Genomic DNA, 18,308 nt, shown 5'->3' on the forward strand with positions numbered 1-18,308 from the left:
TACAAAACATAGAGTCTGAATCATACAAGGAAAGATAATCTCTAGATTCTTCTAATTAAACCCTATTACCACTAGGTCAAGTAACCTAGAGTTTGGACCAAACACAAATTAGGGTTTTACTTGAACAAATTTGAAATTTTCTTAAACTAAATTCATTCATTCGTCTGTGAGCTATGACCTGTTGGTAAATTATAACTCCAACATTGTAAAGGTCATGGATTCGATTCTCACTTACATATGTAAGGGTGAGGTGGGCTAAGAGATTTTTTTCTTTCTTTAAATTCATTTAATATTTTGGTGTAGTTATTACTAATTAAGATCCAAGATCAACTCTTTTTAATTAGATTTAATAAATATATATTATTTGTTTGAGAACCAAAAATCTTTTTTATAACTACTAATATTGCAAAAAAAAAAAAATAATAATAATAAAAAACTATGATTTGGATTAACAAATTAAGAACTCTTTATTTTATTTTATTTTTTTGAAAGAGGGCCGGTTGCCCTTTAGCCTAAATCATTAGTGAAACTGCATAATACATTTTTGTTTGGGGAGAAGGGGGGGCAGGATATGAAACCTGAACCCCAAATTACAATAAGCATAGAGAGAACATCTAGAGATAATAACAGAAGTCTCAATATAAATTATGTATTCTGACATGCACCAATTAGTGGAGAGTGCACATCTGGCTACTCTATCCGCTTTGCAAAGGTGGTGACATACAGAATAGTAAATGCTTACTCGAAACCATAATATACTAATAATATCAGCTTTCCCACTATGTTGCCAAGGGAAAACGCATCCGGTGACACTTAGCTTCTTCCTGCCACAAGGAGGTTGCGACCATTTGGCAAAGCAAGGAACTTGCCACCTTCAAGAATCAATTTTTGGTTCCGCCAGTGGATGAAAGTTCACAAAAAATGTATGCAACTCCCTTACGAAATTCTTCGTAGTTTAATTGATAGAGATTAAATTGGTTTGTGTTTAAGGATACCTAATTTGCGTGTCTGGCCCAAACTCTGATTACTTGACTAAGTTGTAATAGGGTTAGTCTTACCGATATCTACAGAGATATTTCAATCATTGTATGATTCAGTTACCTTGGAAGATATAGATTCTTTGCTTACAATCCTCCATATAAAGAGATCCCTATTATTAATGAAAATACAACTCAATTCTCTCACAATTTCAATTTTCCTACAACATTTTATCAGCACGAAAGCCCTAACCCTGAAACAAATAGCCAAACCCTAAAACAAATAGCCAAAACCCTAAATCGAAATATGAAACCTTGAAACCCTATCTTCCTCCACTGCATGTCTTGTAGCCCTCGATCCTAAGAGCCCAGAACCGCCAGCGGAATCCCAATAACCGGCCGAAAAAGTTTCGAACCGGCCCCTGGAAGCATAAACAAATTCTTCACCGGTTCGCCGCCTTCCAGACTTCTACTTGCCACCAAACTTGGCCACTAGCAGCGCCTCGACTCCAGGATTCAGGAACCGGAAGCAGAGACTCAAGAACTGGTCTAGAAATTACTGAATCAGCTGCCTAAGTCATTGAACTGCAAGCAGACAAACAGACAGAAGCTATTTAGGGTAGTTCCTTCCAGTTTCGGCCACCATCGGCCAGAAGCATATTTTTCTGACCAACTTCCAGCCAAAGGTTCGGGCAACCCCCGTTTGTCCTTTTCAAGGTAATTTTTCATTAAAGTTCCCGCTTTTGTGTACTTTTCTTTAAGATTTCAATTCTTTTCTTATCTTCAGGACTTGCAACCTCCCTTGTTCTACCCCCATCTCTTCATTCATGGGGAGACCTAAGCCGAACTGTGGGGGTTCATGCTATCTCCAAGCTTGGAGTTTGTTGAGATCTCCAAATTTAGAGTTTGTTAAGAATATATGATTGACCATATACACATCATTGTTTCGATCTAATCCAATACCTCTTGGAGTCGAATTTCTTGGGAGCGATTATGCTCAGGAATTCCTAATTTCGTGGAAGCGAATACGCTCAGAAATTTCTATTGTTTTCGTGGTAGCTTTTTCCTCTCCGAAACTAACCATTTTTCTTATTCTCTTTTAGGATGAGTAACCTAAACAAACTGGACTTTACTCCATTGGGAACAATTGGCTTTGGATATCACAAGTCGGTTCGTGATGTCCGCTAGCATTTCAAGGCCCAAGGAATCCCGGATACGATTCTTGAGCCTAGTTAGCACGTGCTAACTATTAAGCAAGCTTAAGCTTTGGAAGCAAATATAGCATCCTTGGAGGCAAATAAGGCGAAAGCCATCATCCTAATGACTAGTCATATGGATGATTCGCTCCAATATGAGTATATGAATGAAGAACACTCCAGAAGACTATAGGTCTCACTCGAAGAACGCTTTGGCAACATCCGTGACTCCCTATTTCCTGACCTAGAAGTGAGATGGCATAACCTCTCCACTTCTGTAATTTCAAGACAGTTCTTGATTACAACCCGGAAGCACTTCGCATTAAATTCTTAATGAAATTCTGTGGTAAAGAGATCACATATGCGATGTTGATTGAGAGGACTTTCTCTATACCTTCCCCGTCTCTAAGAGGACTCGATCTCTCTACCTTTCCTATCTCTACTTTGATGGTTGCCAATTTTTATCTATATCATGGACATTCTAGGGAGTTCCATTTTTAGTGAAGCCTTTAACACAAGACTTGGCGCATGTCTTTATAGTAGTAGAGAACATGCAATCAATGTATATAAATGTAACGTGCATATAGACTGGTCAAGTTTATAATAAATTCTTCACCGTCAATCTTCATAACCCATAACCACTTTGATGTGTTGACAAAATATCTACATCCTCAACCACTTTTCTAAGGTAGATGCATGTACATTAAGTATATATGAGCAGCTATAAAAGATCAAACCTGCATGAAGTTAACCAAGGCACGATAGCAAAGACAAATGGCTTCCAATCCTGGAATTCTGACTGAATTTCCATGGAAACCTCTTGGAAACTTTAAGGTCTTCGTGTTTTTATTTATTCTGATAGATGTTTATTTCCATTTATATATTTAAGTGTACTAACTCTCTTGTTAATTTGGTTGTGTGGTGCACAGTACGTGGTGGTGGCTCCCTGGGTGATACACAGCACATACTTGTTCATTTTTAATGACGGAGACAACAGAGATCTATCTTACTTCCTCATATTTCCATTCATGTTGTTTAGGATGCTCCACAACCAGTTATGGATCTCCCTTTCTCGATATAAAACCTCCAAAGGCAGCGGTCGGATCATCGACAAGGGCCTAGAGTTCGAACAAGTTGACAGAGAAAGAAACTGGTCAGTAGGCTTCGTCTTTAGCTAGGATTTTCAGAGGGATCAATTAAATAATGATTTTCTGGGTTTACTACTTTACTAATACCTATAATTTTTGTATTTTTTGTTTTTGTTTTATTGGACAGGGATGATCAAATTATAGTCAATGGACTATTGTTCTTCCTAGGCAGCAGGCACTTGCCCGGAGGTGATAACCTGCCGATGTGGAGAGGAGAAGGATTCGTTTTAACATTTCTGCTTCATGTTGGTCCGGTGGAGTTTCTCTACTATTGGTTGCATAGAGCTCTGCACCACCATTACCTTTACTCTCGCTACCATTCTCACCACCATTCCTCCATTGTCACTGAGCCAATTTCTTGTAAGACCTAATTCGATCCACTAAGAGTATACATTCTTTTCTAGGTAATTAATAGAGCCTTGCTCACCTAATAAACAATTTTTAAGGGACTGTGAAGGACGAGTGAATTTGATGGCTGAAAATAAATGCATAGTTTTAAGTTGTTATAATTTCAGCTTTTAAATTTAATACATTTGTTTGAGATGCATTTATCCCTCACAATCCTTTAAAACTGTCTCTTAGGTGAGTGAGATGAAATCAGCTGTCCCCATTATTTTATCCCAATTCTGTCCCTTCAACATGATTGATCCATAGAAATTAAAAAACATATTTTCTTAATCTTTTGTCCCATTTTTTAATCTCTGTGGACCAATTATGTTTAGGGAACAGAATTGAGACGCAAAAATCTGGGACAGCTGATTTCATCTCTAGGTGAGTAAGACTGGTAATTAATATGTTAATCAAGATAGCTAGTTTTACGAGAATAGTACTTATTGGTACTTCTCCAATATTGCTCCATGGGGAACATCTAGTACCAAATGAAGTATTACTTCATTAACTCAAGTGCTTATAATGTATCACATCTCTAACACAAGCGTGACCTGGTTTGATTATTTGGTTCACAAAAGTGGTCAAAATAAGAAATTGGATCTGCGTGTTATCTTTTGTACATGTTAATATCCTGTTACATCTTTATTACCTAATTGTGATTCTAGTTAGTTAATTCACAAATTATTCGCAAACTAAATGAATTTCTCAAAAAAAAAAAAAAAAAAAAAACACCCATTTTCTTAACTATTCTCAAAGATTTTGAAAATTTCTCTCTCTTTTTTTTTTTAAGTCAGTCTAATTATTGGCAAATATGTATTATTCCTGAATTTTTCAATTAAAAAAATATATAAAAAATTTATTTTTTAAATTAAAAAAGTCAAGTTTAAATTTTGAATTTTAAACTTTTATATTAAAAAATTATACAATTAATAGTATTATTTACACTTTTCATTTATTAAATAACTTATATGTATTGAAGATTTGTATATCCAAATGGTAATATTTTAAAAATTTATGATTTACCTTTGGTTTTTTTTTTCCTTCAAAATTTATGTTTCAAAAGTCATACAAGTACTAGAAATAACAAATATCAATCCCTTTTTTCACATACATATTTTTCATTACAATTCGTTTTTAACACGTATGTATCGAATTTTATAATTTGCCGTTTCCGTATTTTATGACAGAATTTTTCGAAGTATTTTTCACTAAAATTTACTGAATTATTCACGTATATATTTTTAATTTTTAATTTTCATCCCGAATATTACTAATTAGGATTGTGATATATGTCCAATAACATTAAACCGCCGACAAAGGGGGTGTTGGGGAGGTAAAGAAAAGTGTCACTATCGTCCTCTGTGGGGGAGACATCATTTCAACAATTTATCACCTTTTTATTGCTCCTCTTCAATGCCCTCTTTTTTAAAAGTTAATGTTTAATTTGGAATACTCCATATGTGAAGATGGAAAATTCTACAATGTGTTAACGTATAACATACATACAATTGCCTTAAAAGTGGTAAAATGAGTCCTCAAAATAGTAATATTAGTCCTTAAAGTAGTAACATGAGTCCTTAAAGTGGTAAATTTTCTTAGTTACCGCATGAGTCCTCAAAATAATAATATTAGTCCTCAAAGTGGTAACATGAGTCCTTAAAGGGATAAAAATAGTTGATGTATGAAAAATGTTAACATACCATAGCTTTACCCTGTGAAGATTTTGTTATGAAATATATACCTGGTTCTTTTTGCCATTTCATCGGATCCAAACTGCCAAGAGTTTGGAGGAAATTAAAGATTGATGAATCTGATAATTGAGTTATATGTTGCAGAAGAAAAGTTCATAATAAATCACTTCTACGTGTTAGGGAATTTAATCTCTCCGCCACGCAAGTATTAGAAATAGAGATAGAAAGAAGAAATAACCAAGAAAAGAAGACAACAAGATTTAATGAGGTTTGGCCAATATCCTTGCCTACGTCCTCGGAGAGTTTCACATTCACTAATGAGAGAATTACACAAGTACAAGATTACACCGCTCAAGTTTATGCCCAACCCAAGCCCTTGTATCCAATAGGATACCCCTTGTACACCCTCTCTCAACTTAGAAGATCACTATACCCCAAGAGCTATTCACACTCTTGAGCACAACTCACTTTGCTTCTATACAAGAAGACCCTTAGAGTTGCTCTTTTCCTCTCCTTGCTTGCCTCCACACAAGCTTCATCTATTTATACCATTAATAGAAGTCTCTAGACTCACTTCATCGATGCTCATACATGAATCAACCACACATCTCCCACATTAACTCCCTAGGAAGACTAAAAGGTCAAAACATGAATTCAACTATGCATTTCTTCCCAATGAATCAACTTGACCATGCACCAATTTTCCATGTATAAGTTGTCACCTTGAATGTACAAACAATTAATACCATGCATTCATGCCATGCAAAATATCTCCACCAAGGAGGGATAGACACCAAACCCAATTCCCCCTAATGATTTTTATTTTTTGAAAGAGGCACGTTTTTATTCACTTTTACTTTAGATTTATGCCAGCATAATTTCAACACGAAAATTTGACAAGATCAATATTTCTATTGTATCATTGCAGCTGTTACTCACCCATTTTTGGAGCACATGGCATATTTTCTCCTTTTCTTAATACCCATTTCCACAATGGTATTGACGGGAACAGGTTCAATCATAACCTATGCAGTTTATATTACTTACCTTGACTTTATGAACAACATGGGACACTGTAACTTCGAGCTCATTCCAAAATGGATTTTCTCTCTTTTTCCTCCACTCAAGTATATCATGTATACCCCATCGTAAGTATTCTTTACTTTCATGTAATCTTAGCTTGATAAGTTATAAGAAAGTGTAATGTTGTTTTCTGGTACCAAGAATTTCTTAGTTAATTTCTTAGTTAGCTACCATCAGATATTGATCTGAGGGTTAAAAAAGAAACAATTCAAAATTTATTTTTTCACCATTGCATCTAGCCTAGTACTACCATCAAATCTTGCTATATCGATGTGAGGAGCTAGTCTATCATTAATATATATGGATACCTAAATATACCTATGCGAAACCTGATATGCAGGTACCACTCTTTGCATCACACCCTATTTCGAACCAATTATTGCCTCTTCATGCCACTTTATGATTACATTTATGGCACCATGGAAAAGACTAGTGATGAACTGTATGAATCTTCACTCAGAAGAGACGATGAAGCTCCAGATGTGTTGCATCTAACCCATCTTACAACACCCGACTCCATCTATCAACTTCCATTGGGATTTGCTTCCTTGGCCTCTAAGCCGCACACTTCAACATGGTACATGTGGTTGATGTGGCCTGTCACATTTTGGTCGATGATCCTCACTTGGATTTATGGTCGCACATTTGTGGTTGAGAGGCAGCGGTTTGATAAACTCAAATTACAAACTTGGGCGATCCCAAAATACAATTTGCAAGTAAGATGTACAAAAAACTTCAACCTTTGTTCTTTATTGATTCTCGTTCATTAATATCATTTCCAAATCAATTGATTTAATTTTATGACTTGCAGTACTCCTTGCCATGGCAAAATGAAGCTATTAACAGTTTGATTGAGGAAGCTATACTTAAAGCAGAGGAAAAGGGTGTCAAAGTTGTAAGTTTGGGGCTCTTGAACCAGGCAAGTCTCTTATCTACTAATTTTTTATTATGTTCATTTTTCTATACTGGAATAGACTATAGGTCACCGATTTCTTTCTTATTAAGAGAGAAAAAAAAATTAAAGAAAAAAAAAAAACTCTACATATGTGTTAAAGTGGATCCACATTAATTTGGTCTTCTCATCAAGTCATGATGAACATCAGTACTAAGGGCTCCACTTTGTGTGTGTACACTTGTACGGATTGAAAATTTAAAACAAGAGTGGGTGATAGTGGGAAAAGTTGAATTTGAGGGTGTCGTGGTTTGGAGGCTTACTTTCCATAAATCTAATTGTTAAGTAATTTATATGAGAAATCACTTTATGATAAATGATTATAAATTTTTGAATTACAGGGTGAGGAGCTGAATAGATATGGTGGTCTATATAGTCGGAGATATCCTCAGCTGAAAGTAAAGGTAGTAGATGGAAGTAGCTTAGCTGTGGCTGTAATCCTCAACAGCATACCAAAAGAGACAACCCAAGTTGTTCTTACAGGCAACCTTACAAAGGTCGCTTATGCAATTGCATTTGCTTTGGGCCAGAGGGGCATTGAGGTACCTATTTATTAAATATATGTGAAGTCATAACTCGAATCGAAGCCATGAAGAAGAATATGTTTTTCGTTCCTATATATCTTCAAACCATGTGAAGTGGGTTTATTTCAGGTAGCTACGTTATACAAGGATGAGTATTTGAAGCTCACCAAATCATTAAGTGCTACTAAGAGTGAGGTGGTTCTTGAAAAAGGCTCTGCTTCAAAGGTATACTCGCAACCTTTGTAACAAAATATTCTCATTTGGCTAAGGCAACTTGTTACCCTCAGTCTAGGTCTTTTTTTTTTTTCTTTCTCCTCCTAGTCGATCAAATATACTACATTAAATTTGCAGATTTGGTTGGTGGGAGACGGATTGAGTAAAGAAGACCAACTAAATGCGCCAAAAGGAACAATGTTTGTTCCCTTCTCCCAATTCCCCCTAAAAAAGTTGCGCAGGGACTGCTTCTACCACTTCACTCCAGCAATGAAGATCCCCAAGTCTCTTGAGAATGTTTACTCGTGTGAGGTAGTAATAGTTTCCAATTAATCAACTTCTTCGTCCATAATTTTTCAGAATTTAACCAATTACATTTTGATATCTAGAACTGGTTGCCGAGAAGGGTGATGAGCGCATGTCGCATAGCCGGAATAGTGCATGCCTTGGAAGGTTGGAATGAACATGAGTGTGGTTACGCCATGTCCGACATTGACAAGGTTTGGGAAGCTACGCTTCGACATGGCTTTCAGCCTCTGATCCCCAATGCTACTTCGAACAAATATTAAGTTGTGACCTCTTCAACAATGCATTACCTATATGCAATCTCATGTTTAATTTATTGCAAATTATGTGGATTTATGAGCCATCATTTATTGTATGAGTACTTAAAACATTACCTTTAGGAATACAGGGCCGTGGGTTGTTCAAGGATGAAGCTTTAAGAAATTCCTTTTAGGACTCATATATGAATAAACATTTATGTTAGAAAAGGAAGTGTGCAAGAAAATACCTTACTACATAGCTTGAAGAAGTCAAGTGTCACTAAATTAACTACGAAGTGATACTCTGGTCTATATCCGTCTACTCCCTTATTTATTTGTCTCATTTAGTTCACTACTATCCATTCCTAAAAAGTCTTGGCAGAGAAGATCCAACAATTAATGGATAATATTAACAACAACAAAAGAAACAACAAGAACAAAATATTATTATTGTTACTAATAATGGGTTCCAAATATGATTGTTTGATCTTTAGTTTCAGCATAAGATGAAACATTCTTCTTTCATTTTTTTTAGGGAGAATTCTACAAATGGTCATTCAACTATGACTCATTTGACACTTTGGTCACTCAAATTTCAAATATATCACTTTGATCACTCAATTATTACTCTATCAATCACTTTAGTCACCCAAGGGGTATTTTATCTCACTTTAATCACTTCTCTCAGTCATTCTAATACAGATTTCTTAACTTTTTCACAATTGGTTGGACGAAAATATCATTAATATTGTGGCAAATAATTTTTTTCATTGAAAAAAATTAACAAAGTGACTAAAATGAATAACAGAGTTACAGTTGAGTGACCAAAGTGATATATTTAAAAAACAAGTAATCAAAGCGTCGAATATGTAAAAGTTGAGTAACCATTTGTGATATTCTCCATTTTTTTATTATTTTATTAACTGTCATCAATTATGCAATTCAACAAGCAACACAATAATAACATATCCCTAAGGGGGCCAACAAAGAAAGCTATTACTCAGCGAACATTACTCTAGTATACCCTTCCCACAGATATACTATAAAGGGAAAATGTCCAAATACCCTAATTTTAGGAAAATTATTCCTCATTCCCCCACTAAACTTATGGATTTCCCCATTACCCATAAGATAATTGGCTTTCTTCCCTAATACCCAATTAAGTTTTTTTTTCTTATATATTTTTATTATTTTTTATTTATTTTTGAGACTATTTTTCCCTCTCCTCCTTTCTCACATAGAGGTAAAGTGGGGAAGAGAGTGGGATCACCAGAGAGTTTGCCAGAACCTCACCTGACTTTGTCGGAACCTCGTTGGAGGTCGCCGGAGGTCCAGGGGAGGATCATCGGAGATCTAATGAAAGTTTTAGGAGGTTAATTTATTGACCTCCAATAAAAGCTGTTATTGCCCCCAAATAAAAGTTTTATTGTCCCCCAATATGGAATAGCTTGTGATCTATTGAATCTTCAGTACACAAAAAGGGAAGAAAACTAAAGGAGTTTTCATATATATAATACTTTTAGAGTGGTCCACCAACTCCCAAACTTGACCAGAACCTTGTTAGAGGTCCACGGGGAGGTTGTCATAGACTCATAAAAGTTTGGGTTATTATCACAAATGGTACCTGAACTATATCTCAATCTTATCGATAGTACCTGAACTTCAATTTTGATCACTGCAAGTACCCGAACTTTTCGATTTCGTTTTAAATAGTACCTAGAGCCACCTCCGGTCACTATTCTGACTAAAAAGGGCATGTGGGGCGGTCATAGTGATAATTTGTGATGATTTCAATGGTTGCGATCATATATAGTGATGATTTATTGGTAACACACTTGCCTTGAACTTTTTTTTAATATTTTTATTTTTTAGATTTGGCTTTTTTGGCCGGAATAGTGACCGAAGGTGGCCTTAGCTACCATTTAAAATGAAATCGAAAAGTGCGGGTACTGGTTGTGATCCAAATTGAAGTTCAGGTACTATCGATAAAATAGAGGATAACTTTAGGTACTTTTTGTGATAATAACACTAAAAGTTTTAAGAGGTTTATTGATATGCAATAAAAGCTTTTATTGCCCTATAATAAAAGTTTTATCGCCCCCCAATAAAGGTCAATGAAAGTTTTATTGCCTCCAATAATAGGTTTATTGCCTCCTAATATAAGATAGCTTGTAATCTTCAATACACAAAAAAGGATTTTTCATATGAAAAAAAAAAAAATTTGAGAGTGGTCCACCAACTCACTGGTTTGTGCTTCATGGACCCAACCCAATAGTCTGTGTTTTAGGAAGTTTATTGACCCCAATAAGGCCCCATAATAAAAGTTTTATTGCCCCCCAATAAAAGTCAATGAAAGTTTTATCTCCCTAAACCCCAATTCAATATGAGATAGCTTGTAATCTTCAATATACAAAAAGGGAAGGGAAAAAAAAGTAGTTTTTACATGAAAAAAACTTACTTTGAGAGTGGTCCACCAATTCAATAGTCTGTGGTTCATAGACACACACACACCATCCATAATCTTCAATACACAAAAAGGGAAGGAAAAAAAGGACTTTTCATATGAAAAAAAAAAAACTTACTTTGAGAGTGGTCCACCAACTCAATAGGCTTTAAAAGTAGCTTTAATTGTAGCTTTAAAAGTAGCTTTAATTGAAAAAAAAAATTAGATTTTATTATTTAGTAAATAAATAAAAGGTAGCTTTAATTGAAAATTATAGGTCACTGGAGGCAAATTTTAGAAGCAGCCAAAAGGTTGCTTTTAGAAACTGTTGTGGATCAAAACACGCTCTGAAGTTGTTTTAATTCATAGCTGATTATTCTCACAACACTGCGGGCGACAGGGAGAAGTTCCGCTAGTGGTGTTGCGCTTAGCGGAGAATGTCTCGCTTGTAAGGTGAAAAGGGAGAAGTTGCGCTTAGCGGAGACTGTCTCGCTTGTAAGGTGAAAAGGGAGAAGTTCCGCTAGCGGAGTTGCGCTTAGCATACACTGGCTCACATGTAAGGTGAAAAGGGAGAAGTTCCGCTAGCGGAGTTGAGCTTAGCAGAGACTGGCTCGCTTGTAAGGAGAAAATGGAGAAGTTCCGCTAGCAGAGTTGCGCTTAGCAGAGACTGTCTCGCTTGCAAGGTGAAAGGGGAGAAGTTCTGCTAGCGGAGTTGCGCTTAGCGGAGACTGTCTCGCTTGCAAGGTGAAAGGGGAGAAATTCCGCTCGCAGAATAGCGGTTAGTGGAGACTGTCTCACTTGCAAGATGAAAAGGGAGAAGTTCTGCTAGTGGAGTTGCGCCTAGCGGAGGCTGTCTCACTTGCAAGATGAAAAGGGGGAAGTTCCGCTAGCAGGGTTGCACTTAGTGGAGATTGCCTCACTTGCAAGGTGAAAAGGGAGAAGTTCTGCTAGTAGGGTTCCGCTTAGCGGAGACTGTCTCACTTATAAGGTGAAAAGGGAGAAGTTTCGCTAGCAGCGTTGCGCTTAGCGGAGACTATCTTGCTTGTAAGGTGAAAAGGGAGAAGTTCCGGCCGCTAGAGGATTTGCGCTTAGCAGAGACTGCCTCTTCGATGGTTGCTTATGCTGGACGCTTCGTCTAACGGCGTTCGACACGTGGCCGACATGTATTGGGCTAGCGTGTGAAACAACGTCTCTGCAGCATACCCATCTCCTCGCCATTAATGTGAGTGATTATTTATTTTGTAACCGAGGTGATGCCTCAGTTTATCCGGAGAGTAAGTGCGATAGTGGGCCACTTGTACGGTTGTCGTGTGATGTCGTTTTTCAGTGGACAGCAGAGATTTGTTTGATGTTGACATAAAAGAAGGGGAAACCGAGTGGTTCAACACTTTGCACTTTGAATTGATATCATCGCCTTCAAGCTACCCTCTGTTATCCGAGAAGAAGATTCTGTGAATCAATGAAGTTGTCGATCTCCGGAGGACGAAGACCTCTTGCATCGAAGACCAGTGTCCTCGAGTGTACCAGAATCTCCATCTTTGAGGTTGGTACCATCAACCCATCCCTATTTTATTAGGATTTTTTTCTTGTTTGTCAGTTTCTATGTTTGCCATTTGTAGAGTTCTAGTAGTCCCTGTTGTGTTTGAGGGTCTAGAATGGGTTCCGAGGGGGCGGGGGGGGGATATGTGCTACCACCTGGGTGCAGGCGGAGCCGTCTACGTGGAGGTTCTAGTCTGACTACTGCTGGGGTCTGGTTCCCCAGGGGTTACCATTTTTGTGTTGGCCTTTTGTGCCCCTAGGTTAGGTTCATCCTGACGCTCGGTGAGTTCAATGATGAAATCTGCTACTGCCTGGTCTTTCATGGTGGTCCTTGGCTCGTAGTCAATGTCGAATTCGCTGAGCTCGATGGCCCGCTTGCTGAGGCGCTCCGAGTGCTCAAGGTTTTGCATTACTTGCCTCAGCGGTTAGTTTGTTAGGACATGAATTGTGAGAGCTTGAAAGTATTGGCGGAGGTGCCTAGCGGCGACAATGAGTGCGAGAGCAAGCTTCTCCAGAGGGGGATATCTTGTCTCCGCCCCATTCATGCCCCTGCCGGCGTAGAATATTGGGAGCTCCTCCTTGCCCTCACGTCGCACGATGGCGCAGCTTACCGCTGATAGGGATACCGCTAGGTAGATGTATAGTGTCTCACCCTGTACCAGAATGGAAAGAAGTGGGACTGCTGGCAAGTATTCCATCAAGCTCTGGAATGCCGCCTCACACTCTGGGGTCCAGCCAATTACTTTCTTGTGTGTGTTTTTCAGTACTTTGAAAAATGGGAGACATCTATCGGTGATTCTAGAGATGAACCGAGAGAGAGTGGTTAGCTTTCCCTAGAGGCTCTGAACATGTACCTTCCACTCTGGGGCCTTCATGTTGAGGATGGCTTGCACCTTGTCAGGATTGGCCTCTATGCCCCGTTCTTTGACTAACTGATCTATGCGGGGTAGATGGAAGCTGTCCTTGGGGCATGCCTTGTTGAGGCCCTTGAAGTCGACACACATCCGCCACTTTGTGCTAGGTTTCTTGACCATGACCAGGTTAGAAATCCACAGAGGTTAATTGACTTGGCAGATGAAGCCGATGTTTTGGAGTTTAATGACTTCCTCTCCTATTGCTTGATACCTCTCTTCATCAAAGGCACTTTGCAGCTGCTTGACAGGATAGAAGGATGGTTTGATGCTTGACTTGTGTGTGATGATCTCAGGGGAGATCCTTGGCATGTCAGCGTATGACCACGCAAAGACAGCGGCATTGTCACTTAGAAACTGGGTGAGTTCAGCGGCTATCTCTGGGTCTACCTGGGCGCCGATGCAGACTGTCCCTTCAAGTTGTTCATTGAAGATGTTGACAACTCTCAAGGATGTTTCTGGGTTGACAGGTTCCTTTTTGACCAATTTCTTCTCGTCATCCCTAGGGACTTTAAAGATCTTGGCCGCTGGTATATGGTTTGATACTATTAGGATTTCATGGCGGTGCACTGCGACCGTTGTTGAGTAACATTTTCATGCCAGCTGTTGGCTTCCTTTCACACATCCTGTCCCGTTGGGTGTTGGGAACTTCATGAGAAGCATGTACCCGACTATGATGCACTTGTTTGCCTCAAAATTGTCTCGGCCGAAATAAGGGCCGGGGGACTAGGGGTTGAATCGTCCTTCTGAAATTGCGCTGGCGTGCCAACTCGCGGTCGAATGGATGAGCGAGGTTCAGATCTGATTTGCGCTTATATCTGACTACTTTCAAATGATTGTTGGCCGAGGAAGGAACCCTCTCAACCTTTAGGTTCTAATGCCTCTGTTGCAAGGACTTCGGTTAGGCGTCAATCCTGACCGGGATCTTCTATCACGTTCGCTTCTTGGGTGAAGGTACTATGGAGTGAAGGTACTCACAAATCACGGTGAAGACGAAGGTGAAGTGGACTCGGTTGTCAAAGCGTTGTGAGATTATGTGTGTGTGAACAGCGAATCGCATCGACCCAATCCAGACTGGCCGAAAGAGATCAATGGATGATAATTCTATGTTACAAACTACTCCTCAGTGTGAAAAGTAAAGTGCATATAAAGTAAATAAACAAGAAAGTAAAGTGCTCGAATGTAAAGTACTGAATTCAAATAGAAAACTAGAAATAAAAACAAGTTTTGAAAGTTGAATCGAAGGTAAAGTACCTAAGAGAAAAGTTTGAGAGTAAAAGTTGTATATTGATTTTTTTTTTTTTTTTTGTGGTGCAAGACCCTTTACAATGAGTTACAAAGTGCTATATATACAAATCAGAAACCTTAGCTAACTTGTTCTCCAAGATGTGAAATTTAAGTAGGATTCCCCCTTCCTTTTAGGATTTATTCGTTTTGTAAAACTCTGACTTGGTTGATATCTGAAATCTTCACAGTTAAAATCCCAGATTGACTCAAACTCCTTCCTTATGAGGATTCTTCAGTCGATACTGTTGCCTACTCTTAGCCGAACACCTTTAATTTTCATTTTGGCCCACATGCGTAACCAACATTTTGAACCTGGACTAAACCAACAAATGGCCGCATGGTCCAACTCACTGATTTTCTTTGGGTCATCTGTTCCTAAAACCTCAAATCAAGCTGGGTGACCGACCGACACTTTTTCTTTGGTTGTATGACTTCACAAACTATTTGTCTTGAATGGGTGCTAACTCAGTCCCGTTTCTTTGGGTCGTCCGTTCCTAAAACCTCAAATCAAGTTGGGTGACTGACCGACACTTTTTCCTCGGTTGTATGACTTCAAAAACTATTTTTTTTGAATGGGTACATGAGAGTAGCTGAATTCAGGTCCAAACAGAGTAGCCAAATTCAGGTCTAAATAGCACTTGAGCTTGTTAAGTGTCGGTCGACCGATGATGGCGTTATTTGAATTGAAGCAATTGACCACGAATGTAGTCAGAACCCAATGGTTGTGTGACGTCGCCAGAGAAGCTGAGCAGTGGCTCGTGGTCCTGGAGCAATTTTCAGTTCCGCTGGAGTTGGTTGTAGCAACCATTGAATATGACATTGACAGCGGATCCGCTATCAACAAGGACCTTTCCCAATGACCATTTGACGAGTATGGTGTCGATCAAGAATGGATCGCCGTGGGGAAGATGTACTCCGCGCTCTTCCTCCTTCGAGAAGGTGATGGATTCCTAGCCAGATCTTGGGAGTTTAGCGGATCTCTCATAGCGGATGTTGTAAACCTCTTTGGTATGGTTAGCGCGTGCATAGCGCTTTCTTGCCCTATGAGACATGTTGGTGATCAGAGCACCGCTGTCGATGGTGTTGAAAATGCCCATGGGCTCAATGTTGGCGACCATTGGTGGTGGTTGGCGTACCTTGTATTGCTCAAGCTTACCGTCACGGTACAAAGTCTCAATAGCTATTTTGAAAGCATTGCAGTCGATGGTATTGTGACCGCTGTCCTCATGGTATTTACACCACTTGCCAGTGTTTCTTGGTTTTCCCACTCTTAGGTACTTTCTTGGGGGTGGTGGCGGAATCTGGTCCTTGCATTGGTCGTATATCTTTTCACACGAGGCTGTGAAGACAGTGAACACTACGTACTGCTGGGAGGACTCCATTTGTTTGTTACGGTTATCCCTATGGGATGAGCGGTTACCCTTGTTGTAATGTTGGTCCTTCTATCGCTTGCTCTGGTAGTTGCCTTGTTGCCACTCTCTCTTCTTGTCAGATGGCGGTGTAGCAGAGGGTTTGTTAGCGGTCTCTTGCTGGATGGCAGAAAGCTTAGTGGTCTTTACAGGTGTTGGCGGTGGTGAGGGGGTTTCTCCATATGTGATGAATTCTGCCTGTGCATGGATGACCACCTCACCCATGACGTGGTCATACGCTGCATTTGGATGATTGTAATTGAGGTGATAGAGAAATAACCCCTTAAGGAGTCCCTGCTTGAAGGCTACTAATGCCATTGTTTTATCTAGGTCATGACACTGAGATGTCGCCGCTCGCCACCTTGTGACAATTACCTTTAATGTTTCTTCTGCAGCTTGCCTGACGTTGAACAGTTGTGTTGTGTTGTGGTAGCCGACGGATAATAGGATGAACTGAGAGAGGAAAGCGTGTGATAGTGCGTGGAATGAGTCAATGGATCCAGGTGGGCTTTCAAAGAACCAGCTCATTACCTCACTATCTAGCATTTCGCTGAACAAGTGGCAGAGTGTGGCATCGTTGAATCCCTTGTTATTAGTGACTTTTTAAGAACAATCATCGAAAGAAATCCCACACTTCGAATATTTCAAAAGCAAAATACTTCGTATATTCAGGGTTGGGACTCCCCGCCCAAAAGTAGTCACATTACAAAAATAAACAAGCCTCAGCGACATTACAAAAGCTACAGAGTATTGGTCACTAATTCCCGGGAGCAGCAACAACCTCTTCACACTCCAGCGGTAGGGGTGGCCCAGCCAGGCGGCTCATCAGATCAGATCCAGGAGCGGTAGGGCTCGGCGTCACCATGGTGCCATCCGCTCGGGTATTGGCAGCCATGAAGTTGGCACTGGTGGTGTCGGATTGAGTGGGAGGTGGAATCCGCTGAAAATAGTCCACCGGACGATCACCATTCTCTCTGCTACCTGAGCGGGTACCCTAAGCTCGAGTAGGAACCACACTGCTTGCGAGCTCTCGCTAACCAGATGACTCGGCGGGTTGGGACACTTTCACCCAGTCGATGGCACCCTTCTGCTTTAGCATGTCCAAGTTGGCAGTAGCACCAGCCTTCGCCGCCTCCATCATGGCTCCCTTATATTATGCAGATTGTTTAAATGCCTCCACTGCGGCAGCCTCAGAGCAGCTATTCTCAGCCTCCAGCAGGGTAACCTCGCCCTCCAACCTTTTCACCTCTGCAGATTTGGGGGCAGACTCCTGCTGAAGAATCTCAACTTTCATGGCCTTTGCCGCCACTTGATCCTTCAGCAAAGCTATGTCCGCTCGAGGTCCCGCTCAATGGCCACATTCAGCTTGCCGCGGGCATCCATAGCGTAGCACTTTGCCTTGGTCAGGCGCCACTCCACATCCGCCAGCTTATCTTTGGTCTCCTGCAGCTTCCTCTAGAGACCTTCGATTTCCTCCTTCAGTTGCCGCTCAACTTCAGGTTGGCGTGACACTGCCAAGAAAAACTCATGGAGCCCTACTGACAGATGCCCGAAGGTCGAGCTAAAAGCCGATTGTTGGAAGGCTGTTGGACGCACGGTCCTATCCAGCCCGCCGAACCCGAGCCTTTCGCATAGGTGGAACAGGAACTCCCACTTAGAGTCAGTTAGAAACTCCACATAGGATGTGAAAGAGTCTTGACCTCCATGCTGCACCACCCCAGCCATAGCCACCGTCTGTGAGGCTTGCTTGGCTCTCTTCTATTAGCGGGCCCCAGTGGACTCCGCATCATCTGTTTCCTCCTCCTCCTCGTTGTCATTCTGCTACTGCTTCCTTTGTGGAACCACCCGTGTAGCACCAGCGGCAACAGACCTCAGCAGCGCCTGCGGTTCCAGGCCAGCAATGGTAACGGGCTCCATCTGCGGCACCGTTTTCTCTGTCTGCGACCCTCACCGCTGGGCGGCAACCTTCTTTGTCCTTGCTGGAGTGACAGTAGCTTGGT

At 40.1% G+C, this 18,308-nt stretch overlaps 1 protein-coding gene across 2 annotated transcripts; it reads left to right on the forward strand.

Moving 5' to 3' along the window:
* Window positions 1-2,897: 2,897 nt before the first annotated feature.
* On the forward strand, window positions 2,898-8,994 carry LOC112182338 (very-long-chain aldehyde decarbonylase CER1). 2 transcript variants are annotated; one of them, XM_024320820.2, is made up of 10 exons: window positions 2,898-3,007; window positions 3,103-3,326; window positions 3,449-3,681; window positions 6,331-6,550; window positions 6,826-7,201; window positions 7,297-7,404; window positions 7,779-7,979; window positions 8,091-8,186; window positions 8,313-8,486; window positions 8,564-8,991. In XM_024320820.2, the coding sequence occupies exons 1-10, from the start codon at window positions 2,948-2,950 to the stop codon at window positions 8,741-8,743; spliced, it is 1,872 nt and encodes a 623-aa protein (XP_024176588.1). In that variant the 5' UTR covers window positions 2,898-2,947; the 3' UTR covers window positions 8,744-8,991. The 2 variants fall into 2 exon arrangements, with proteins under 2 accessions (XP_024176588.1, XP_024176602.1); XM_024320834.2 differs by lacking the exon at window positions 2,898-3,007 and adding an exon at window positions 4,044-4,092 and having other exon boundaries at window positions 3,185-3,326; window positions 8,564-8,994.
* The last annotated feature ends 9,314 nt before the right edge of the window (window positions 8,995-18,308 follow it).

This window comes from Rosa chinensis, chromosome 1, assembly GCF_002994745.2.
Source record: "Rosa chinensis cultivar Old Blush chromosome 1, RchiOBHm-V2, whole genome shotgun sequence".
Classification (NCBI taxonomy): Eukaryota; Viridiplantae; Streptophyta; class Magnoliopsida; order Rosales; family Rosaceae; genus Rosa; species Rosa chinensis.